Source organism: Engystomops pustulosus, chromosome 5 (assembly GCF_040894005.1).
Source record: "Engystomops pustulosus chromosome 5, aEngPut4.maternal, whole genome shotgun sequence".
Taxonomy (NCBI): Eukaryota; Metazoa; Chordata; class Amphibia; order Anura; family Leptodactylidae; genus Engystomops; species Engystomops pustulosus.
Window position 1 is genome coordinate 76,730,151 of NC_092415.1, and position 25,798 is coordinate 76,755,948.

At 43.6% G+C, this 25,798-nt stretch overlaps 1 protein-coding gene across 1 annotated transcript in view; it reads left to right on the plus strand.

The window, feature by feature from the left end:
* The window catches only part of LOC140134052 (cytidine monophosphate-N-acetylneuraminic acid hydroxylase-like), a 90,193-nt gene extending 65,476 nt beyond the window's left edge, over positions 1–24,717 (plus strand). Inside the window, exons 10-11 of the mRNA XM_072154714.1 lie at positions 6,110–6,225; positions 24,345–24,717. Of these exons, the coding sequence (XP_072010815.1) occupies positions 6,110–6,225; positions 24,345–24,456 (228 nt within the window). The 3' untranslated portion in view covers positions 24,457–24,717. The remainder of the gene's footprint in view (positions 1–6,109; positions 6,226–24,344) is intronic.
* Positions 24,718–25,798: the final 1,081 nt, after the last annotated feature.

The window sequence follows — 25,798 nt, forward strand, 5'->3', positions numbered from 1 at the left end:
ATAGGCCTCGGAACAGAGAGACCAGAGTTGACGCATACTGCATCTTTTGATCCCAGGAGCGCAAAAGATCTAGTGTGGATACACAATATCTAGTGTATTCCAGTCCAGCTGCCTGTTTCTTTCCAACAGTGCCACCACGGGAGATGGTACTAGCCGACACCTGGGACCGGAGTCTAAGTGGCACCCCCTTTTCACCAGAGATCGCCGCAGGGTACCACCAGATCGTTCCATAGGTGCGACTAGCCCACGGTGGCAGCCAAGGTAGCAATGCTGAAAACAGTCCGAGCCCGGGGTGACATCGGGAGAACAGCGCTGGAAGGAACACTACGACTCGCGGCAGGAACATGGAACAGGAACGCAGGAACAAACTGGCACACGGAACAGGAACGCAGGCGACACAGGAACGCAGGCGACACAGGAACGCAGGCGACACAGGAACGCTGAAGACACAGGAACGCTGAAGACACAGGAACGCTGAAGACACAGGAACGCTAGGGAGTGGGGACACATGCAGGGCCAAGTCCGGATGGGAGAAGGAGTGTGGAGAGGCAAGATAAATCAATTAATATGAAGCACTGATAAGGAGGTAATATAGTGATCATGGCTATAGAATTTTATAAATAGATGTGTGAGCAATGAATGAGCATAATGAGGTCTATGAGGCACTCAACTGTAACCCACACAGCAACCTACATGCTAGAATTAAGAAATATCTTACAGTTCCTCCAATCTATGGCCCTGAAGTTCCATGCCCACAATGATCTACTCCTCTGTCTCCTTAGATTCTCTGTGACCAATAATTTTATACTTTTTGACTGAAAATCTTACCACAAGCTTAGGGGTATAGGTGGCTTTGTGCACCCACATATGATAATTTGCTTCTGGACTGGTTTGAAGAAACAATCTTTGGGAAAAAGGACCATCATGGAACAGGGGGGATTGAAATGAGGGCTTGTTACATGTATGATATTTTAATCACATGGAGAGATTTAAAGACCTAATTTGTTCTGATGAACAGGAGTTAAAGGTGCAGACCAGCAATCTCCATCAGAAGTTTCTGCAAATCACTCTACACAAAAATTGTTCTGAACTCCTCACTCACCCAGATTATGTAGCTATCACTAAGAATCCCACATTACCACCTACAACAGTTACAGTGGGTATGGAATGTTTTTAGACCCCTTTAAATGTTTCACTAATTGTTTCATTGCAGCCAAATGGTAGGGTCAAAAAAGTAATTTTTTATCATTAGTGTACACTCTGCACCCCATCTTGACATAAAAAAACAGAAATAGATTTTTTTCTAATTTATTAAACAGGAAAGACTGAAATATCACATGGTCATAAATATTCAGACCTTTTACTCAGTATTCAGTAGAAGCACCCTTTGAGCTGTACAGCAATGAGTCTTTTTGCGAATGATAATACAACAGTTTTCACACTTGGATTTGTATTCCCAGTGGAATACAAGCTAATTTTTAAACTTCAAAATATAACCAGGATCACCAGCATAATGTACACATATATTTTCAATATATATCCGCTAACAAACTCACATCCTTGGACAGCAAAGTAACATAATAGAGAAGTTGTAACTACTTAAACAGCTTAGAGTCCGGGGCGGAAAAAGTTGATACGTAGATAAAGACTCAGAAGTAAACCTTTCCTTTGATGAACCCCATCCCAACACAACTGGACCAACAATATTAAGTCAATTGCTCTCCTAGTTTGGTCAGATGCCTGAAACCACAAGATAAATCCTACCTGATCCCCATAGACCTGCAAATATGTGAAATGAAGGTGAAGAGCTATTATTTTAACCAATATCTTTGAATAATTATTAATGAGAAAAATAGTATGATAATTTTTACAATGAGTATGGACCTTACATAGCTACATGATTACATGGAAGAAGTAGTATAAGAAGAAGTTACATTTGTGTACATAATAAGTAAACGCTAGTTCATGACTCTAAGTCACTCTAACACACTTCTGATAAATCTACCCCATTGAGACTAAACAGAAATAAGGTATAATGGAAACATTTGCACATATTCCGAGTGTTCAATCACTTTTGTTTAAAGAAATTACAAAGTACTAATGCAAATGAATGTTGGTTTGGGCCATGTACTAGCTGTTTCAGGGGCTAGCACACATCCCCATTTACTCTATGGGCTCATGCTCATGGCCATGGATTCTACAGTTATGGCCAAAAGTTTTGAGAATGACACAAATATTATATTTTCACATGATCTGTTGCCCTCAGGTTTTTATGTGTGTTTGTCAGATGTTTTTTATCACATACAGAAATACAAGTGCAATTATATTATGAGTAACAAAATCTTTTATTGACAGTTAGAATGGGTTAATGCAGCAAGTCATTATTTGCAGTGTTGACCCTTCTTCTTCAGGACCTCTGCAATTCTCCCTGGCATGCTCTCAATCAACTTCTGGACCAAATCCTGACTGATAGCAGTCCATTCTCACAATTTTGTCACAATTTGTTGGTTTTGTTTGTCCACCCGTCTCTTGATGATTGACCACAAGTTCTCAATGGGTTTAAGATCTGGGGAGTTTACAGGCCATGGACCCAAAATCTCTATGTTTTGTTCCCTGAGCCATTTAGTTAACACCTTTGCTTTATGACAAGATGCTTCCTCATGCTGGAAAAGGCATTGTTGATCACCAAACTGCTCTTGGACGGTTGGGAGAAGTTGCTCTTGGAGGACATTCAGGTACCATTCTTTATTCATGGATGTGTTTTAGGCAAGACTGTGAGAGAGGCAATTCCCTCGGCTGAGAAGCAACCCCACACATGATTGGTTGCAGGATGCTTTACAGTTGGCATGAGACAAGACTGGTGGTATCGCTCACCTTATCTTCTCCGAACAAGCTGTTTTCCAGATGTTCCAAACAATCGGAAAGAGGATTCATCAGAGAAAATGACTTTACCCCAGTCCTCAGCAGTCCACTCCCTGTACCTTTTGCAGAACATCAGTCTGTCCCTGATGTTTTATTCTTGAGAGAAGTGGCTTCTTTGCTGCCCTCCTTGACACCAGGCCTTGCTCCAAGAGACTCCGCCTCACAGTACGTGCAGATGGACTCACACCTGCCTGCTGCCATTCCTGAGCAAGCTCTGCACTGCTGGTAGCCCGATCCCGAAGCTGAAACACTTTTAAGAGACATCCTGGTGCTTGCTGGTCCTTCTTGGGCGCCCTGGAGCCTTTTTGGCAACAATGGAACCTCTCTCCTTGAATTCCTTGATGATGAGATAGATTGTTGACTGAGGTGCAATCTTTCTAGCTTCGATACTCTTCATTGTTAGGCCAGTTTTGTGCAGTGCAATGATGACTGCATGTGTTTCTTTAGAGATAACCATGGTTAACAGAAGAGAAACAATGATGCCAAGCACCAGCCTCCTATTAATGTGTCCAGTGGTGTGATTATTACTTAATAATGACAGATTGATCTCCAGCCCTGTCCTCATCAACACCCACACCTGTGTTAATGGAGCAATCACTGAAACGATGTTAGCTGCTCCTTTTAAGGCCGGCATGCAATTAAGTTGAAATGTGTTTTGGGGGAAAAAGTTCATTTTATAGGCAAATATTGACTTTGCAATTAATTGCTGTTAAGCTGATCACTCTTTATAACATTCTGGAGAATATGCAAATTGCCATTATAAAACCTGATGCAGTAGACTTTGTAACAATTAACATTTGTATCATTCCCAAAACTTTTGGCCATGACTATACAGACCTGCCCAATCGCAAGTTTGTAGCCCAGGCTGTCCTTTTTTATTGTTAGAAAGCTTCCACTCTTCAAGAATCATTGGTCAAGTGAGGATTACATTATTATGGGGCCCACCAGCCTCCCACTCATACTGATAGATGGCTGATAGATGGCTTTTTGAAACCCCAGTTATCTCCCCACACACACGCACAGTAACTCATTCAAAGCAGCCTGTTTTAAGATCTACATGGTGGAACTACAGGTATACACCACTGACCAACACAAACATCGGTGAAGCCTCCCTCAAACTTCTAAAGCAGTCCCAAAAGGGAGAGAAATTACAGTGACCACCAGAGAGTTAGTGACAAGTCAGTGATTAAAGCAGTGGTGCATCCCAAGGCCCAACTATCCCACAGGTAACAGGACCACTCTCACCCTGCAACTCATTGTATCCCCTCAACCTACAGCTCTACCATTTGGAAACAGGCATTATTAGCCGAACATACCTTTAGACAGCTGTTGTAAAGCTGATGCCTGTTCAGGTCTTGTGAAGGTCAGGAAGTGAGCAGCTTTGGTGTAAAAAAGTTTTTCAAATTATGCTAATGTATCTTCGGTGCACCTGTGTTTGGAACACAGGGTGTTCAGCGATCCGCTGCTACCATAATTATGCACACCCACATGCTGCATCGAGCAGCCTTGCCCACCCTCCTTTTCTCCCTTCTAAGAGAAGGTGACAACACCGACTTCTTCATTGGTGGTTTAGTGAGCATAGCAACCAGCAAAGCTCTCCCGCATAGCCGCCTGCTTTCAATGATGCCCACTCCTATGGTGAGTGCACAAGATTTAGCAAGAGCTCGGTGACGTCACCAGCTCTCAGAACAGAGAAAGGGAGGGTGGCAAGACTGCCTGATGCAGCCTGTGGATGTGCATAATTATGGTAACAGCGGATTGCTGAGGGCCCCGTGTTCCAAACACAGGTGCTCCAAAGACTCATTAGCATAATTTGAAAAACTTTGACACCAAAACTGCTTGCCTCCTGTCCTTTACAAGACCTGCATCAACTTTACAACACCTATCTACAGGTATGTGCAACACCCCTGCCGATGTATAGGCAAGTGCTTGCAAATGAGGCCCTCTACCTATCGAACCCCTCTAAGTGAGTCTGATCAGCTCATAAGAAGAATGCCATAGGTCTTAGGCACTCAGCAGCAGTAGATTCTGCCTGAACAGGCAAGGGTTAAATCTGTATTTAATATCTGTTTTCCAATTCCATTGTAAGCTGGAGTCTGATTGGAGAGTGAGACCACCTGACCAGAGTGTAACAAAACCCCTGGTCAGGAAGTGAAGAGTTTTCTTAGGATTCAGCTTCTGACAGAGGAGCAGATCTTGGAACCCAGCTCTCTTACCAGAGACACCTCTTAGAGCACATGCTCTTACTACAGGCCTCCTAGGCCTCAGCTCTCACTATAGAGCGTACAGAGTGTAACTGCACCACTAGCACAGACACACAGAACACCCAGGACAAAGCTGCAGCTTCCATATCTGGACACAGCTACATCCCAGGCTGCATTTACTACCAGGCTGGTGAATCTACTCCTGAACATCACTCTCCATGACAACTCTCAGTAATCCGCACTCTCCGATAATCCGGCCTCTGTACAAGATCGTTTGGCCCGTTGCCTGCAGTTGGTTGAATAAAGAACCATGAGTTATTTTGCACATTGTTGCCTTCGTCTGGTCCCTGCACATGGCTCTTACACCAAGGGCGCCCCATGCACTACCCAGGGACATATACTATGGACACTAAGGGGTTGCCCCAGGGAGATTCAGTATATCAGCCTCTCCCTAATTTCTTGCACACACCACCTGCTGGAGACCTGCCAGGCTGTAGGACAGCCCTCCGGTCCCCATACCAAGCACCGTGATTCTGGGCCCCGGCTGCCTCCAGGTCCCAAGAAAAAGGCTAGGCCCCAGTTGGGGATGTTGCATATGTTTGGCTAATAATGCCTGTTTCTAAGTGGTAGATTTCCTTTATTGGAAATAATTCCTTTATTTGAGAGAAGCCTAAACACCTACAGACTTTGCTCCTATTGCCAGCATCATCCTCTTCTCTGTCCTTCTCACGCTTTTCCACACCCTGGAAAGCTACACATTTTCATGTGCATGTGGCCTAAGGTGGATATTGCACCTGACTTAGGCCTCATGCAGAAAACATATGGGGGCCGGTGGGACGCCCAGGCAACCATAAGTTTGTGTGCAAGGGTCTTTAAATTTTAGTTTGTACAGGATGGTGGTTACAATTGCTCAACCATGGACATTTTTAATTAAATAAATAGCCCTGTCTAATATTAACAATATGATTTTTTGTTTTTAACAGATACGAACTCGAGCTACAGTAATGAGGCATGTAGTAAAAAATGGGCTTCTATGGGATGATTTGTACATCGGATTTCAAACCCGTATCCAACGGGACCCAGACATCTACCATCATCAGTATGTTTATTTTTCACCAGCTAAGCCTCCAAATAGTTCACAAATGTGTTAAACTGTTGAAAACCACAACTTCTTTCATGTTTGTGTTTCCATTGTGTTTCCCTGTCACCAGGGACCTCATTTTCACTAAATACAGATTATAGTCTATCACAGCTGCATTGCAAATATGTCTTTCTGCCTTTCCTAAGCATTTACATTACAATATAATTGTGTTTTATAACTTACCGGACATCCTGACAGAATCTTCTGTGTAGTCCCAGGTTGGGTTTTGGTTTGGAGGCATTTCAAAAAACGACATGTGACTTGTCTGTGCTGCTCACTCCTCAGCTCTTGGCCCCCACCTTTGTGCTCCTGTACAGTTTGATTTTAATTGATTGAACATTTTTGAATGGGGGATACTCAAAATGGTTAAGATTTTGTTTTGTTTATATTTATTTGTGTTCTATACAGAGCTGGATGGTGGGGGCCCATAATGTTCATTTAGTATTTAAATTTAATATTGATAGCCACCATAACTGTGAGCACCTCCCTAAACTGCATGTCTGTCTGCAACCACCACCCTCCTGAAATGCAAAATTGGACCATTAACAATAGATTAAAATGTGGTCCAAAATAAATAGATTCAATATATAATCAGGTATAAACCGAGGTCTTTCTGCACAAAAAATGTGCTGAAAAACTCCAACTTTGCTTATACACAAGTGAATCAAAAAAAATAACATACGCACCTTCCGCTTCTCACTCTTCCTTCTCTTCTTTACTATTAACGGAGCAGGCAAAGACACGTCCATGCGCTCTACCTGCTCTGTTTCCAGTAAAGGTGGAAAAGGAAGAGGAGCCGCACGGAGCATCGAAAGGTGAGTATGTAAGTTTATTTTTTTATACAATGAGGAGTAGAGCATTACATTATTTGGGGGGCTGCAGGGCATTTTATTACTAGGGGTATGCTGACGGACATTTCAATATTTAGGGAGGCTGTAGCCAAAGCATTTCCCATCCTAGGCTTATACTCAAGTCAATAAGTTTTGCTAGTTATTCATGGCAAAATTAGGGGCCTCAGCTTATACTCGGTTCAACTTAAGTGAGTGAAAAGTAAGTGAAAATATAAAACTTTCAACATATAATGGCCCACATTTATCAAAAATAGTGCCACAGATTCATGAAATATGTCACACGGTCTTCATGAATCTGGCACCCCCTGGACTGCTCAAGCAGAATGCACCATTTTTTTTTTACTTGGTGCTCTTTGTTCATTCTGCAGAATTGTGGCGCACGGTCTGACTAAGCAGTAACACGGTCTTGTCGGACACAGTGCAGCCGCGACACAAAACTGGCTCAGACACTTTATAAATACATGTGCAACCAGTTTACACATTCTTTTCAGTGCAAAGTGAGAGAGAACAGTGCAAACACTTTACTAAATGTAGGCCAACGTGCATTGTAAACTCTGAATTCACTCTGCAGTCAACACATCACTGAGCTATATGCACATTCTTAAATGTAAAAATTAATACTCTTCATTTCATTTCATGTTAAAAGGCAAGTTCATAATTAAAAAATCAACAAGACACAAATAAGTAAATAGCGATACCACATGAGTCAGTTTTGAGCAAACAGGCAGGTCTATGGTATATATGTGTATAATAACAATTCATAGCTCCCTACTGTCCCAAATTCATCCAGACAGTTCACATTTTCTGTGCTCTCCTGCCGTCCCGGGCACTTGGGTGTTTGTCCCGGTTTGCTCTGCTGTGTTTTGCACATCTCTTCTACCCCCTGGTCCCACCAAAAATCGCTTATCGGGCCAAGAGGCGGAACACAGTGGAAATGTGCAGGACAAAGCTGTTACCTGCCTCCCTCAGTAGTCTGCTTCCCATGTAGCCTCATCCCCTTCTGGATGGGACACAGTAAGAAGAGAAGCTGTGGTTGCAGAGGGGCACTTTATGAAGGGGGGCTACTAGGGGAGGGGTAAACACTATGAGGGAGAGCTACTGGGGGGCACACTATGAAGGGGAGCTGCTGGGCAAGGGCTGTGAGGCATAGGATTTTCAATAGAGAACCAGACCTTGCTTGATGAAAATAATCCAAAGGAGTTTATTTGAAAAAGTCCATATATGAAATAACAGATTCAACTGACATCAGGTTTTTGTAGTTCCACAGACTAGTAGAAGGCAAAACCGACATCTCCACAATCAAAAAGTATTTATGGAACTAAGCATCGGGTCTAGAGATGGGCAAATCAATTCTAACTAAGTGGAATTCGGTCCGAATTTCAGGGAAATCAGAACAGTGATTCGTGGGAACAAAGTTTTTTTTTCTCCTTTATTACCAAAATGGGAGTAAGCACATTGTGTTAGGGGCAAAGAACTTTGGAAAGAAGAAAGGAACACCCTCAATGACATATGCAGACTTGTAAGCCAATCAGCAACCGGCAGGCTTATGTGATGTCACAGCCCTATAAAAACAGGCAGCCATTTCCAATCGTGGCATTTCATACTGCATGTGCTGTCTCCAGCGTCTAGCTGCTTGTACTGTACTGTGCTGTAGCGATTTTTCTGCTCCAATCCCAGGGTGTCCGTTTTGGGGGATCTGTATACCCCAAATAGCACTTCTTTTTTGTTGCTGAAGTGAATAGGAAGAAATCTTTGTAAAATCCACATAGTTTCTGTAGTGATTTTTGCTCCAATCCCAGGGTGTCCTTTTTGGGGATTTGTATACCCCAAATTGCAAGGGGTTTTTTGTTGCTGAAGTGAATAGGAAGAAATCTGTGTAAAATCCACATCGTTTCTGTAGTGATTTTTGGTCCAATCCCAAAGTGTCCATTTTGGGGGATCTGTGTACCACAAATAGCAGTTTTTTCGTTGCTAAAGTGAATAGGAAGAAATCTGTGTAAAATCCACACAGTTTCTGTACTGATTTCTGCTCAAATCCCAGGGTGTCCATTTTGGGGTATCTGTATACCGCAAATTTCAATAGGTTTTTGTTGCTAAAGTTGAGAGCAAGAAATACATGTCAAATCCATGTAGTTGCCGGAGTGATTTTTGCTCCAATTCCAGGGTGTCCGTTTTGGGGTATCTGTATACCGCAAATTTCAATCGTTTTTTGTTGCTAAAGTTGAGAGCAAGAAATACATATCAGATCCTCTTAGTTGATTAACCACTATGTCAGACAGAAAGGTGGAAAAAGGAGCAGGCAGAGGTCGCAGCACAGTAAGGGGACGTCGCAGCAGGGGTCAGTCTGTGAGGCCAGAACTGCCGTTGTCATCTAGTGGCAGTGTGTTGATCAACAACCCTAAGGTTGCCGATTGGTTGACTAGGTCATCCACTTCCTCCCAGATAACATCTGACAACCCCAGCCTAGAGTCTGTGGGTTCGTCAGATACAACACTTAGTTGGCATGGCCCAGGAGCAGTTCAGCGGCCCTCACCTGTCCTCAAACAGCCTCTGTCTTGTTAATTTCCCTCAGCCAGAGATCTACTTGGTGGTCTGGGCTCAGCTTCACTATACACCGAGGACGAAGTCTTTGAGGACAGTCAGCAGCTGCTTGGGAGTGAAAAGAAGGAGCAGACATCTGCTGCTTTGTGCAGTAGGTTGGAAAGTAGAGATGTGGAGAGTGACACGGGAGGTTATGTTGCACTTGAAAGTAGTCAGGCTATGCACACTGAGACCGTTGAGGAGAATAGCAGAGACAGGGAAACACAAATTGATGATTATGTTGCCGATCACGCTTGGGAGCCGGGTGAAGCAAGAGCTTCATCATCATCATCATCGGAAGAAGAGGGTGTCAGCTTGCGAGTAAGGCAGTGAAGCAGGCAGCAAGTTGCTACTGTGGTCGTGAGTCAGCAGAGTGTTAGCAGTATAATCACCAACTCGGCAATGTGGCAGTTTTTTGTTAAGACACCAGTGGAGCTGAGCGTGTGTATATGTATAATCTGCGGGCAGAAAGTGAAGCGTGGCCAGGGAGCTAACGTTGGCACCATGGCCCTGCGTAAACACATGCAGAGTCACCATCCAATGACCTGGGAGAAACGTGGCTTATATGTGGTGGTCCATCCTGCAGCAGCACCTAGTGGTACACATGGCACTTCAGCCACTCAAGGCTCCAGCACCTCTGCCGACGGGAGCTGTTTGTCTTTTACATCATCTCTTGGTCCAGATGCTCCTGCTCCTTGCTACGCATGGCGCCAGCAGTTGTTGAAGGAGTCAAATACAAAGAGACAACTGTATGAGTCAAGCCATCCCAAGGTGCAGCAGCTGACCATGCTCCTGTCCAAGTTGTTGGTACTGCAGTCCCTCCCTTTCCAAGTCGTGAACTCTGCACCCTTCAGAGAACTAATGGCTTGTGCCGAACCGAGGTGGAGAGTTCCAAGCTGAAATTTATTTTCCAAAAAGGCAGTGCCAGTCCTTCACAAATAGAAGAACAGAAGGTGGGCCAGTCCTTGAGCTTATCGGTTTCTTCCAAGGTGCACGGCAGCGCAGACGTGTGGAGCTGTTACTACGGTCAGGGCCAGTACATGTCCTTTACAGCTCACTGGGTGAATGTGCTTCCCGCCCAGCCACACCAACAACTTGAACAGGAGATGCCACTTTCACCTCCACATTTTCAAACTGCAGCTCCTGTGCCAATGTCCGCCTCCTCCTTCTTCTCACCACCATCTCAGCCTCCACAAGTGTGAGTGCTGCTCCATCATACCACATGTGCAGGGCACAGCGGCTCTACGCAGTTCTACACCTGGTTTGCCTGGGCGAACAAAGTCACACAGGGGAGGAACTGCTCTGCGTCATGCAAAAGAAATAAATCTGTGGCTTTCTCCGCGACAACTGCAAATCGGAACCATGGTGACAGATAATGGGAGGAACATGGTAGTTGCACTGCACCGTGGAGGGATGGTCCATGTGCCCTGCATGGTGCAAGTGTTCAATCTGGTTGTCAACAGGTTCCTGATATCTTCCACCCATCTGCAAGACATTCTAAAAATGGTCAGGAAACTGTGCATGCACTTCCGCCATTCTTACAAAGCCAAGCACACTCTCCTCGAGTTGCAGTGGCAGTACGGCCTCCTCCATAGGCTGATATGCGATGCTTACACCCGTTAGAATTCCAGCCTCCATATGTTAGCCTGCCTGTATGAACAGAGAAAAGCCATAAATGATTTTTTGATGATGCAAGTGGACAGGAGTACTGTCCTGTGTAACTTTGATGTCAGCCCTTTGAAGAGGCCACGTTATTTATCAGTCAGCAGGACTACGGGATGAATAACATAATTACACTGCTTCATGTCCTGGAACAGATGCTGCAAAATCTGGCCAGGGCACTGGAGTGGCGACTACATCTCATGGCCAGATGAGTCCGGTGGGTGGCAGTATACAGTGGAGATGGAGGCCCTCAGAGTCACTTGCAGATGGCCCACAGCATGCTGCTTTGCCTAACTAGTTACAGCCGAATAGTCAACATCTAGCATAGGGATGAGTTTTGGCTCTCCACCCTCTTGGACCCTCGCTACCTGTCCACAATGGGTGCTTTTTTCCAGCTGCCGAGAGGGAGGAAAAACTGGCATACTATAGAGAAATACTGTTTAGACAGTTGGCCGCTGCCTATGTGCGCCATTGTCCATCCTCTGTCAGGTCTGACCAGGGGATTCCTGTCAGTCATCGCTCACGTGCAACTGCCGGCTGCTGTGGGGAGATGGGGGGATAGGAGCAATAACAGCTCCATCAGCAGCAGTTTAAGTCTGGAGTCCTTAATGAGCAGCTTCCTCCGCCCGCCTAGTGAGGAGGGTAGCTAACACCAGCAGCAGGACATGAAGCAGACCCTGCAGCAGCTGGTGGTGGCCTACTTGGACAGCACTCTACCACCCCAGGTAGAAGATCCCCTGGACTACTGGGCAGCCAAACTTGATGTGTGGCAGCAACTTGCGGAGTTTGCAGTAGAGAAGCTGTCCTACCTGGCCAGTAATGTGGCATCAGAGCGGGTGTTCAGTGCAGTGGGGGCCATCGTTAGCCGAAGGAGAACCCGCTTGTCCACTGTGGAGAGACTGCCCTTTGTCAAGATGAATCAGGCGTGGATCGGCCAGGATTTCAACACAGCAATGCATTTTGCATCAGATTATCTCAGCCAATGAGGCCTCTCCCAAACGTTGAGAAATTAGTCGGGATTCTAAATACCAGCCTCAGCCACTATTCTGATGCTGCCCCACGCCTGATGTCACCCATTGCCAGTTGCTCCATCTGCCTTCCACCATCTTTACCAGGGACTGGAATTGTTTCCTCCACACTCTGTCATTGTGCCACTTTCTGACTTCCTGCTGCTGCGCTGCCGGCACCCCCACACTCATTGTGCCACACTGTTGCCTACCATGTTGCGGCAACCTCCACACTTTGTCATTGTGCCACTATGTGGCCTACCATGTTGCTGCCAACTCCAGAATTTGTCATTGTGCCACTCTCTGACCCTATGCTGCTGCTGCTGCTACCACCTCCAGAGTTTGTCATTGTGCCACTCTCTTACCTCATGCTGCTGCCACCTCCAGAATTTGTCATTGTGCCACTCTCTGACCTCATGCTGCTGCCAACTCCACACTATGTCATTGTGCCACTATGTGGCCTACCATATTGCTGCCACCTAAAGAATCTATCATTGTGTCACTCTCTGACCTCACTATGCTGCTGCTGCTGCCACCTTTGCAGTTCTTTTTGGCAAAGACATATTATTTTCAGGAAAATTGTAGTGAATGATGCATGTGGCGTCTCTAATCTTCAAATTTGAATTAAAAATGTCAAACTTCAAATTAATTTCAAACTTCATTATTTTGCCACACTATGGCCTACCATGTTGCTGCCACCTAAATAATTTGTCATCATGCCACTCTCTGACCTCATGCTGCTGCTGCTGCTGCCACCTTTGCAGTTCTTTTTTGGCAAAGACATAATATTTTCAGGGAAATTGTAATGAATGATGCATGTGGCGTCTCTAATCTTCGAATTTAAATTTCAAATTCATTTTCAAAATTCAAATTCATTTCAAACTTTGTCATTGTGCCACACTGTGGCCTACCATGTTGCTGCTGCCTAAAGAATTTGTCATTGTGCCTCTCTCTGACTTCATGCTACTGCTGCCACCTCCAGATTTTGTCACTCTCGGAACTCATGCAGCTGCCAACTAAAATGTCTCCCTGGAACACTCTGTGATTTCAATAATGCTGTTGACACCCTCCACCACTCTATGACGTTGCCACTATGTTTGGTTTTCCCCTTCATTTAATCTGTCTGAAGGAATGAAAAGCTTCAGGATTGATAGCCAAAAGCAGGTGTGGATACAGAAAACATTGGACATGCAAATATCCCATTTACTGGTCAGCTCTGTTCTGGATAAACTCCTGTTTGTTTTTAGCAATACTGATGGATTATTGAACAATTGAAAGCGGACACTGACGGATGAAAAGAAAGGCAAAATGATCAATGACATCAGTGCAAAATTACTCCGGACACCTTCTCCATTCTTTTGGGGGGTTTCTACATGTATCCGCGTTTAACAGAACAGGTTCTGTCGTCATCTACAGAATCATCTGATGTCAGTGTTAAAAGAGTGCACTCTTTGAAGACCAAACCACGCTCCCTATGCATTTTTGAGCATGGCACAATGTTCTACAACACCCTACAGGCTCTCTGCAGCCAAGAAATACCTGTTTTTTAACGTGATTCGTCATGATTAGATTTGGGTCGAATCAAATTTTTTTTAAAAATCCAGCGATCCTGAGGTCAGAGCGGGCACACCATAATGCAGGTAAGTAGAACAAAAAAATATTACATAGTTTAACATTGTATAAGCACATTCCCTGGTATTGGTACATAGCTGTAAGATGGGGGAACACTATAAAGGGGAACTGCTGGTAGTGGGGGGGGGGTATTAAGAGAAGCTGATGGGGGAACCACAATGTGAGGGGGAGATGAGGTGCACTATAGTGTTTGGGGGAGGTGCTAAAGTGTTTGGGGGAGGTGTAAGCGGTGAGGCAGAAGTCGTGGCTCAGGGGAAAAAATATCTGTGGGCACATCTGTGGTGCTGGGGGACACACTATGAAGTGGAACTGCTAAGAGGAACAGTATGAAGGGGAGTTGCTAGGGGAGGGGGCCACACTATGAAGGGGTGCTGCTGGGGAGGGGGAGAACTGTATGAAAGACAGGTGCTGGAAGAGGTTGGCAGAATATGAAATGGGGCTGTTGGGGGGCACAGTATAAAGGGGAGCTGCTGGGGTAGCTACAAAATGAGGGGGGGTCTGAATTTGTGAGCCACATAAGGGGAGATGAGTGAGCACTAAAGGGGGGGGGGGATACTGTCTGGGGGTGGAGTAATGAGTGGGGCAATAAGTGAGGCTATCACTCCAAAAAGTTGGGGATATGACAATAACTCCCATGTATACATGCTGTTTACTTAACCAAGCCAAAAATCTGTTGGAGTATCTTCCCAGAGCTTCTTCTGTGGAAGTATTACATATGGATAAGTCATTCTATATACTAACAATATACTCCTTTGACATATCCACTATAACAGTATACATATGGAAATGTCTGCCAAATAGCATCCACACAAGGAGTAATCCTTATTAGTGGCATGGAGGTTGGAATTCCGACAAGGCAGCTTACAATATGGTGCACAAAGTATCGCAGATATACCATAATGTGTTTCGAATACACTAGCAACACCCCTGCAAATGCAAAAGGTTAGGTAGATGTTGCGAAAGTGTCCCTCTCCATGTCAGAAGCTGTAACATGAGAGACTTAGTAATTACAGCCTGCAGATACTGCCTGGAAAGGCAACAGATAACTATGTGCAAGTAATTACACATGAGTTGGCTGTATTGTAAACTGGAGTGTGATTGGAGAGGTGCTACCACCTGACCAGTGGGTTAATAAAACCCCTGTGCTGGCGGAGCACATGGTCCAGTCTCTAGAGTGAGAGTGAACAGAGAGACCGTGTGTGCAGCACACCTTTAGTACTGTTAGAGAAACCAATCCCAGGAACTGAGTGAGGAGACTCTTACCAGAGCTGCAGCTTCCACAGTTTGGACACAGCTCCATTTCAATTCTCCCAGCCTTCATCTACTACCAGGCTGGTGCTTTATTCCTGTGGACCACTCTCCATGACCACTCCAGTACCAGAATCTGAATCTGCTGTTTGACCGTTTAGACCCGTTGACTGCTACCTGTTGTTCAAGAAAGAACCGTGAGTTGATTTGCACAGTTTTGCCTCCGTCTGATACCTGGATACGGCTGTCTACCACCACGGTCTTCCCCATCCATTACCCAGGGACTTATCTTACAGATACTCAGGGGTTTCCCTAGGGAGAAACAAGTACTTCAGCCTCTCCCTCCTTATTTCTTGCACAAACCACCTGCTGGAGACCGGCCAGGCTGTAGGTCAGCCCGCCGGTCCCCATACTGAGCACCGTGACAACAGCGTGCCGTAGGCCGCAATCGCCAGCCACTCCAGTTTTCTGCGCTCCAGACCCCAAGAAAAGGCTAGGGCCCGGTGGGGGCGGTGGGGGATGTTGCACACACCCTGCAAAATGGCTGTAGAAGTTACACTGCAGGAGTTTCCTAGCCATTCCACAAGCGAAAGAAACCAGCTCATGCATAGGGCCATGCTGTTGGCCATGTGCTAGGCATTTTTCAGTGGTTAGCATACTGCCCCACTACTTCCTATGGACTCATGCACAAGGTGTTATATTCCAGAGCCCAGTGCATGAGGTAACTGGGAGACAAATTACAGAGCAGGCCCTATTCTTCCTGCCATCACTCATTTTCTATTGACATTGGTGGCACAAGGCCGTGTTCAGCATTTTTTACTGCTGCATGGAGACAAAACTCCTTTGCATTAAAATGAAGCACATAAAAATAGACATGCTCTGGAACAAAAATCTGCAATAGAAATACATTAGGTTTTTTTTGCAATGTGTCTGGGATGTAAGAAAATAAAGTTTATGCAGCTTGAGTATTAGTGGGTGGCATGGAGATGAGGGGGTACAGGCAGTAGTCTGGGAGGATATGCTGAAGTTACACACTGCAACTGTATGGCAGGTAGGCAGGAGCTAGGATTCTAATCCCACCCTCCCACAGACAAAATACTCCACAAACACTGACTTGATGAGGAGCAGATTGACCCAGCCTTCTGGCCAAGGCTAATATGTTACGGGCACTAATAGGAAGTAGCATCACTGAGCAATGCTGCCACCTACTGGACACAATAGTTAGCACTCCTTGATGGCGCGTTCCCATGGTGCATTGAGTTTTTTGTTGCGTTTTTGATGTAGCAAAAACCAGTTTGCAAATGCGTTTTATAATCCTAATCAGATGAAAGCAATTGTCTCCTGCACCCTTTAAAAACCGCATAAAAGTTGAAACTTTCGATTAAAAAGTTAAGGGAAACTGCTTCCCATCAAAACACAAATGTAAAAACCCATCACCAAACGCAATACAAAGCATTTAGAAGTGTGCTTTTATAAAAAAGCAACGCAAAGGCAAAAACGTGACATAGAGACAGAAAGACTACAAACGCATGCATTGAAATGGAACAGAAACAAAAGCGTTTTTTCAAAATGCAACAAAAACGAAACAAAAAATGTGACGCAATGCATCGTGTGAACGTGCCCTCAAAACAGAGGGGAGATAGTTCCCTGGAGCCTCCTAAGGGCGCGTTCACACGTTCCGCTAGCGTCGCGTTCATAATGCGACTGTAGCGCATGGGGGCGGGGCTTGGGCCGATCGCATATGCGTTTCCCGGGAAAATTATGTGCGGTTGGCCCAAGCCCCACCCTCCGTGCGATAGCGGAACGTGTGAATGCGCCATTACATTAGAACCAGCTTCTGCCCTTGGTGTCTGGATGCTTGTTTAATTTCTCTGCAGTGGTGGAGCTAGTGCCATGAAAGGTGATCCCTGTTTACGTCTTGGTTTTTGCTCCTGGTTTGGACATTAAAAACTGCATTGAAAAAACTGTACTGTTTCCTAGCCGATTATGACTGTACTGAGCAATCTAGATTTCCATAGAGGAATGTGATTTCGGAGACCATGAATGAGGACCCATATTAGCAGTCAGGGTTGTAACTAGAAGACTACAGGCATATATTGCACCAGGGACCACCAGGGCTGTATTTATAGCCATTGGCACACAGACTGAATATGCCCCATATTATGACAGAATAGAGGGAAATGAAGGGGATTGTGGATAGGAAAAACAGGATTTGAGTGTACAGGCAGTCCCCGGGTTACGTACAAGATAGGTCCATAGGTCTGTTCTTAAATTGAATTTGTATGCAAGTCGAAACTGTATATTTTAAAATTGTATCTCCAGACAAAAATTATCAATAAAGCTTCATTACAGACTCATTACAGCTGATCACTACAGTCTGGGACTATCATAAAGCATTCAGAGAGCTTCACCAAAGTTCTCAGTGGGCAAAGGGGTCCGTCTTTAACTAGGGGTCGTCTGTAAGTCAGGTGTTTCTAAGTAGGGGACCACCTTTATTTTTATTCTTATTCTATTCTTTTATACTGAAAATTACCTCTGAGTCAAAGCATAGAAATGTCTCATGTGTTATGAAGAAAAACCCCTAATATAGTTTTTACAATTTCTGTTCTAGACAGGGAACAGCATTAATCAGCATGAACAGTGGTCACATGAGTGATTAGCCTTAGGCCGCGTTCACACGTAGCGTTTTGGGTGCGTTTTCATTGCATTTTGAAATGCATTGCAACAGCTGAGGAGAGGTGATTTGCCTAATTACATTAATGTCATCTGCGTTTTCAAAACACATTGTAAATGCGACATTAATGCATGCCTTAATGCATTCGTTTTGTTAACACATGTGTTAACAAATGTAAACCATGATGTAATTAGGCAAATCATCTCACCTCAGCTGTTGTAATGCGTTTCAAAAGCAATGAAAATGCAGGCCAAAATGCAATGTGTGAACACGCCCTGAGGATATTCACCAGGCAAGATATGCAAGCACAGCTGAGCTCAGAAGTAATTCAATATGGACTCAGTTGTAATCAATTACTGCACCTCTAATCCCAACTAGATAGAGTTGCTCATATCTCTCTTCAACTTCTATTCTGAGCAGTGGCACACAGTTGTAACCACTATGCGAACAGCCACACTAGTTCCTCTGTAGTGATGGGGTCACCTGGCTACGAAAACCACTTGTGAGCAACACTGAGGGCGCATTCAAACAATGCGTTGCGTCGCGTTGTGCGTTGTGTTTTTGACGCATTCCACTGGCTTCAGCCTTGATTACATACTACGGTTACATTGGGGCACATTTACTTACCCGGTCCAGTCGCGATCCAGCGGCGGGTTCTCCGACGCTGATTCGGGTTCTGCCGGGATTCACTAAGGTCCGTGCGCCGATATTCACCAGGTGTCGCTGCTGCGCCGAGGTCCGCTGGAGTTCACCTGCTTTTTTCTGGTGTATGCGAGTGCTTGATCTTGCGACACAAATGGCTTTTTAAATTCTGCGGTTTTTCCGAATCCTTTGGGTTGTCTGGTGGCCAGGCCCCCGATTTCTGTCGGCGCCAAAAAACGATCGCGTGCGCCACAATCCCGTGAAATACAGCGCAAAGTGGAAATATTCGGGAAAAACCCGACGGATTCACAGCTGCGGACCCTTAGTAAATGTGCCCCATTGTGTTTCCATTGCATCTGCTAAAAAGCAATGTAACCTTAGCATGTAATCAAGGCTGAAGCCAGTGGAATGCGTCAAAAACGCAATGCACAATGCGACGGAATGCATCGTGTGAATGCGCCCTGAGAGAGAAAGTTGGGAGAAGCATGTGATCTAGGGTAAGTGTCATTGCTAACTAAGCTGTCCCTAGGAGAGACTATCCCTGCCTTGACTAGGGCACCAATTACTACACATTTCTAGGGGTGGGGGCAACCAGGCAGAGCTTCTTTTTAAACCCTCTTAGTGATTGACACATGGATAAGCCTATCACAACCACTAAACGATTTAACTCTTAATATACCAATTAAAAATGTTGCAATGTATTATTATGTCAAATAGGTAACATTATATAAAATATAAGTTACATACATACAATCAGTACAGGCAGTCCCCTACTTAAGAACACTCGACTCACATACGACCCATAGTTACAAACGGACCTCTGGATATTGGTAATTTATTGTACTTTAGTCCTAGGCTACAATGATCAGCTGTAACAGTTATCAAAGGTGTCTGTAATGAAGCTTTAGTGTTAATATTGATTCTTATGACAACCCAACATAAGAACAAACTTACAGACTTACATCTTGTATGTAACCCAGGGACTGCCTGTATCTACTTGAGTTGTTTATTACTCCACTTTTTGTTTTAAATATTTTTACTATTTTATAACTAGCATATATGCAAACTATTATATTGAATTTCATCATTTAACCCTTTGTCTTTAGGACAAAGGAAACCTAAAGGCTAGTACATTTTTGTTTAAAAAAACGTTTACAGAAAACATGTGAGATTAAAACTGCCATTAAGGCCTTGGGGTTTCATTGTGTCCAATTTATATATCCATTCATACTCCTTCCTAAGATGGAGATTATCCAAGTCTCCTCCACGTATTCCTGTCATAATCTATGTTGTTCCAAAACATTTTAGATATTTGTATTTCTTTTGATGTATCATCTTCAAATGATCTGCTATTGGTGTTTATTGGAAAGGTTAATTTTGTTTTATCGCATCAGTTTGCATTTTATCATATTTCTTTATACTGAGACTGTGTTCTCTGATACTAGCCCTCAGATCTCTAATCATTTTCCCAATGTACATTAGATTACATTAAATCACATATATTAACGCAGGTGTTGTGCAGCTCATATGTTCTCTACAGTAAAATGATGTATTCTGCCTTTAAGATCTTCAAAAGTACCAAAAAAAACGAGTATGTTTGCGTTTTTGAAGGAACCCTTGAAAAATGTCTATGTGTGCATATACCTCCTATGGTCTGTCCTTTTCTGTACTAACTAGACGACCTCTCTCCGAGATGACCTCTAGTGTCCAGATCCAAATGTAAGATTTTCTCAATGACCGTTGAGAATATTATTCATTTCTTGCCATCTATCATGGATCTTGGTAATGAAACGTACCTGATCATTAAATGAAAAAGAATAAATTCCAGAACAGAAAGAGGAAACTATATATCAGGGGTTGTTCCTCATAACATATGAGACATTTCTAAACTTTGACTCAGAGGCAAATTTCAGTATATGTTTAGTGCATATAGGTGTTCATTGTCACCATGATATTTGCACAAGGATTCTGTCTTTTTACTTTTTAGTAGTATGAATAGAAGTTAAGTCTTATGAATAACAATACTCACATCCTGTTTTTTTCCAATCCCCTTAATTTCCCTCTATTCCCTCTATTTTGTGATACTTTACTAGGACGGTGGTGTACACCCATGCCTAGTACAAAAATACTAGTACAAAAAGTGTCTAGTACAAAAAGACTATATTCTCTTACTTTATTGCTACGTCCCGTATTATTCCTTGCCTGGTCACATACTATATATGTTGATGCAAATTTGAGGTCCTTTAAGGCTATGTTGATGCCTATTTTTTGGATGTTTTTCAGATGTGTGTTAAAATTGTGTGAACTATACATCCAGCCTCAAGGAGCCTTTACACAAGCACAATTAAAACACAAAAAAAATATGCATACAATATACATGCAGTGTGGGGGAGGGGGATTAAGAAGTGCTGGTACAGTATATCTGGCACATGCCTGGCATATATTTACCCTACAACCTGTGCTAGAAAATGGTGCAAATACCCCGCCCCCTGATAGCCCAATCTGGCACACCCAGCGACAGTAGTAAACATAAAAATTACACATTGTGTCTGTCAATATATACAAAAGATCACACACAAAACAAATGTACATAGACAAGAAGAAGAAGCCAAGATTATTATGTTACGGACAAGAACAACACCAGAAATGAAATGTTTGATGTTCAAAGTGTTGTTGTTGTTGTTGTCCGTAACATAATAATCTTGGCATCTTTCTATGTACATTTGTTTTGTGTGTGCTTTTTTGTATGTATTGACAGATACAATGTGTAATTTTTATGTTTACTGATATTTTGCTGAGATGGGCGTTTTCCAATTTGTGCTGGATTCCTCTGGGCTGTGGGTGACTACCAATCCAGAAACTAGCATAAGTGACGCACACTCTTGCACAGTTGTCATGATTAAGAGCAGTTTACCTGCTTGAAACCCGTTAATGTCTGGATTTTATTGTAACCTGGATGTCTTACCATGCACTAATAAAGAAGAATATTAAGTTTCCCACAAGCTGGACCTGGAATTTGTACATTTGCTAATCAGCCCTCGCAGTGGGGTGGATCGTGCGCAAGGTGAATCAACTGGGAGGATGGTGAAATGGAATACACCTTTATTTATTAGTGTCCTAGGTGACCCTGTTACACCCTCCACATTGTCCTGATGCATTTCTTGGTCCAAAGGCATTGGACCTTTCATCAGGGGATCTATTCCTACGAATGAGCTCACTACTGCATACTTCAAGACAGTGGTCTCCCAAACAGCATAGTTCTCAGTCAAGACTATACATACAGTATGCAGCTACTTCTACATGCCCAAACATATTTAAAATATGTATTTGAAAAGATAACCCCGCCCCTTTATATACCTGGCCATTCAGCCATTCTATTATATTATATCCAATGATGTGATGGGTATCCTCAGATAGACACATGGCATTACCAACCTATATAACGTCCATCTGTATCCTTACACGCCTCCCGCACCATGTACTATGCAAGTGGAGCACACGATGGGAACACCCTTATAAGCACAGAAGCCGGCACATTGCGATTGCTCCGATGCTGGGAGTTGATTTGCAACATACCTATCTTGATCCATTGTTGTGTAGCCACTTCCTCTTCCACGTGAGTCTTCCCGTCCAACGCCGACCACCGGAAGTGATGCACTGTGATGGCATTAAACTGACCCTTCACACTGACGTGGAAGAGGGAGTGGCTACATGATCAAGATAGGTATGTTGCTAACCCCCAACATTGGAGCCAAAATTATTTATAATGATTTATAATGTATTTATTATTTATAATTAATGAATTTCGTAGGTCCTGCCTATCACATTTGCAGTGAATTCTTTACATACCTGCATGCTATGCAGCCGCTGCACTTAAAATTGCCACTAACCTCCTGATGAAGTCAAGTCGTCTGTGGTTGCGGGGTAAATTGACTTCTCAGGGTCCATAGAAAAGATGAACCAATGTTTGTCAATAATTTCCTTGACCTGTAAGTTGTAATCATTTGAATGGTTTTATAACTCCCATTATCAATTGGCCCTCTAATATCTAGGGTATAATGTAGCAATGCACAGCGGTCACTCCCGCAAGCCTCCTGGTATGCTTTCCGTAATATCCAAAACAGGAAAACTCTTTTCCTGGAACTTCCTACGCAGGTCCTGGGCCCGCTTCTTAAACTCAGCATCATTTGAACAGTTTTATCTCAGTCTCAAGACTGCCATTAGCAGGGGAGTAACTTTAGGTGGTTCAGAGGTTGCGATCACACCTGGGCCAAAGAAGTTAAGGGGGCCCTTATGGTGTCACTTTCCCATATGAGAAGGCTACTACTATAAACCATACATTATAGTCGGGGGCCTGGCACAGACTTTGCACTGGGGCCCATCAGCTTCTAGTTACGCCACTGGCCATTAGAGAAAGGGCATTGGAGCCTTTTTGATCAATACATCTAAAAATGAAAGTTCCAAAGCCTGAATGTCAAATGTAAATTTAAGACCAATATCATTGTGGTTTAAGGAGTCAACAAACTTAGCAAGCTCATCCTTTGATTTGCTCTGGATAACAAATATGTCATCAATGTATCATGCCCACATCTCAATCCCCTCTGCACCCTCCTCCTCAGGGGTTTTCAGGTGAGCTGGTAGTAGTATCTCCTATTGAAGAGTAAAATGTTGTGCATAAGGGAGAAGTCCTCAAGGGGCAGCAGAAGACATGGGGGCACATGTCGTGGGCACAATAATATATTCCCCTTGATGTCAGGAAGTGAGACACCGCCCTTAAGCCTGCCTCCTGGGGGGTTGAAGAATAAAGGGCCTCCACATCTATATTGGCTAAAAAGAAGTCAGTATTAATGACAAACCCTTCCAATCTTTTTAGTCCAGAGTATCCCTTGTGTAAGATGGTAGGAACATGAGTGGTTGTGTACCCTTTTGAATTTGGGCAATGGGTAAAATGTAGCAACTGTTAGGAATGTAGGGAGTAGGTATTTGGATTCAGCCTTGCTAATAAGATCCTGTGACAAGGCTTCATCCAAAATAGACTTACGCTCTACAGCAAATCTGTCTAGTGGGTTGGCTGTCAACAATGTATGTGTCAACACTGTACACTGTATGTCAACATCCATTATTACCACATTGCCCCCACTTGTCGGAGGGCTTGATAACTATGGATTTGTCAGACTCCAAATTGTGGTACTTGGTACTAGGAAACAGTGCCATGATCAGGAATACATGGATCAGATAAAGCAAAAGAAAGTTATATTTTCATTTAACCATTTGGTGTCACTGTGTTTCATCTAAAAATCCATGTTGTTTTACGTATAATGAGCATATCCCAGTCACCTCCCCGGGTACTTCCCTTGTAAGGGCGGGAGTTACTTTTTGGGGGTGCTAGGGTGATATAGCAGGAGGGTTTCACCTTTGATAGGCTACAGGATTAACTCTGTAGAGACCAGTTAGAGTGAGTAGCAGGGCAGAAAGCTGATAGCTCTCAGCACCAACACTGCAGACTTGTATACAGTTAAAAATATTGAGGGTCAACTACAAACCCCTCTCCACTCTGGGCCTGTTCCTACCCCCTGCAAACTTGATTGTTATGCCACTGTTGGTAGTATAATACATTTTTAGAGATGCAATAAACTAAAACATATATAAATGACAGCTTAGAAAAAGCAGACGACCTATGGTTATGTGTGTGGCTTGGATGACTTGCCTTCAGTATTATGACTGTACATTCTGCTGTTTTGACAGTACATCAATAACCATTTTTGTTTCTATGCATTCCAGGTTTTGGAACCATTTTCAAATCAAACTTCCTTTATCACCACCAAATTGGGATGTATTTTTGATGACGGCGAGACAAAATGACAATAATGGTCAGAGCTGCAACATGATGTGAGCCATGAGATCAAGAATGACTTAAAGCCTGAGAATCTACTTTTTTCTAAAGCAGTAGTGGCATATTTGGGGTATTTTGAGGAATATCTGCTTATCTATCATGATTTAATAATTAATTATAACAAATCAACAAAGCAATTTAAAATAGGTGATTTCACACAATTAGACATTGCTCTCTCTCACTTGCTTGCTTTATCTGATGAAAAGTTAGATGAAAGTTTACCTTTCTCTTTGCAGAGTAGTGTCCCATGGGAGTGGCCAGTGAGAAACGGTTTCCGCCAGCATCAGGAAACCGCCCTATTGGTCTATTTCAAATTTTAAAACACCCATATCCCTCCTATTTGAAATAGATGCATGGCAGAGCAGTTTGCCGAGGGTGGGATCAAAAACCGCTCCTCACTGGCCACCCCCATGAGGCACAGGAAACTGCTCTGCAGAGAGAAAGGAGAACTTTCATCTAACTTTTATTAGCTAGTTTTATTATAAAAACACTTTGGCAATATTCTCTATTAGAGCATGGTAGAGCCAGAAAAAGAGCTTCTGATGACAGGTTCCCTTTAATGATTTTTTGTGCTGTATGTAAACAGGAGCCCTTTCCAATATCTGCAGCACATCAAAGAGGAGGCAGAGGACATGTGTAAAATACATACATTGAACTCCAACTTCTAACAGGAAACCCAACTTCTAGAACCTTTGCAAAGACCCCAGCAAAGTGTTAAAACTGCCCTGAACATGGCCATACAAAGTCTCAATTGAAAAGTGATGACATTCAACTTCAAAATCATACACAGCCCACAAATAGATGTGGCACTTATTCTGGGGCAATAATTTTCAACGTGATCTTTCTGTGATCACAAATAATGCCTGAAATTGTTATTGTCTGCTGGAAATAATCAATAACATTAAAGGGACTCTACCACCTCCACTAAACATTCTAACCTTATGGCAGGATGATTTATATATTCACTGTTCTAAGATATTACCAGATTAATCTGTATGCTTATGAAGTAGTTGGTACACCGGGTTGTCCTCAGCAACTGGAACATTGCTATTCCTGCCTAAAACCCCTCCCTCTTCTTCCAGTGTGACCCCCATTCTTCTCACAAGACATCTCCTGCTTATTTGATGGTGAGTGGAGTGATCCATGCAGGAATAAGTGTGCTCCATGTGCTAAAGACACAACCATAATGCTCAGAAATAGCAAAATGTACAAAAATCATAATGGAAACACTGGACAGAGGGACAACAGACAAGGCAGTGAACCAAAAAACTCCATCCCTCAAACAGCCCTGTCTGCTTCCTCTGCATATCCTATGTGAAGGCAACCACAAAGAAGGCCAAAG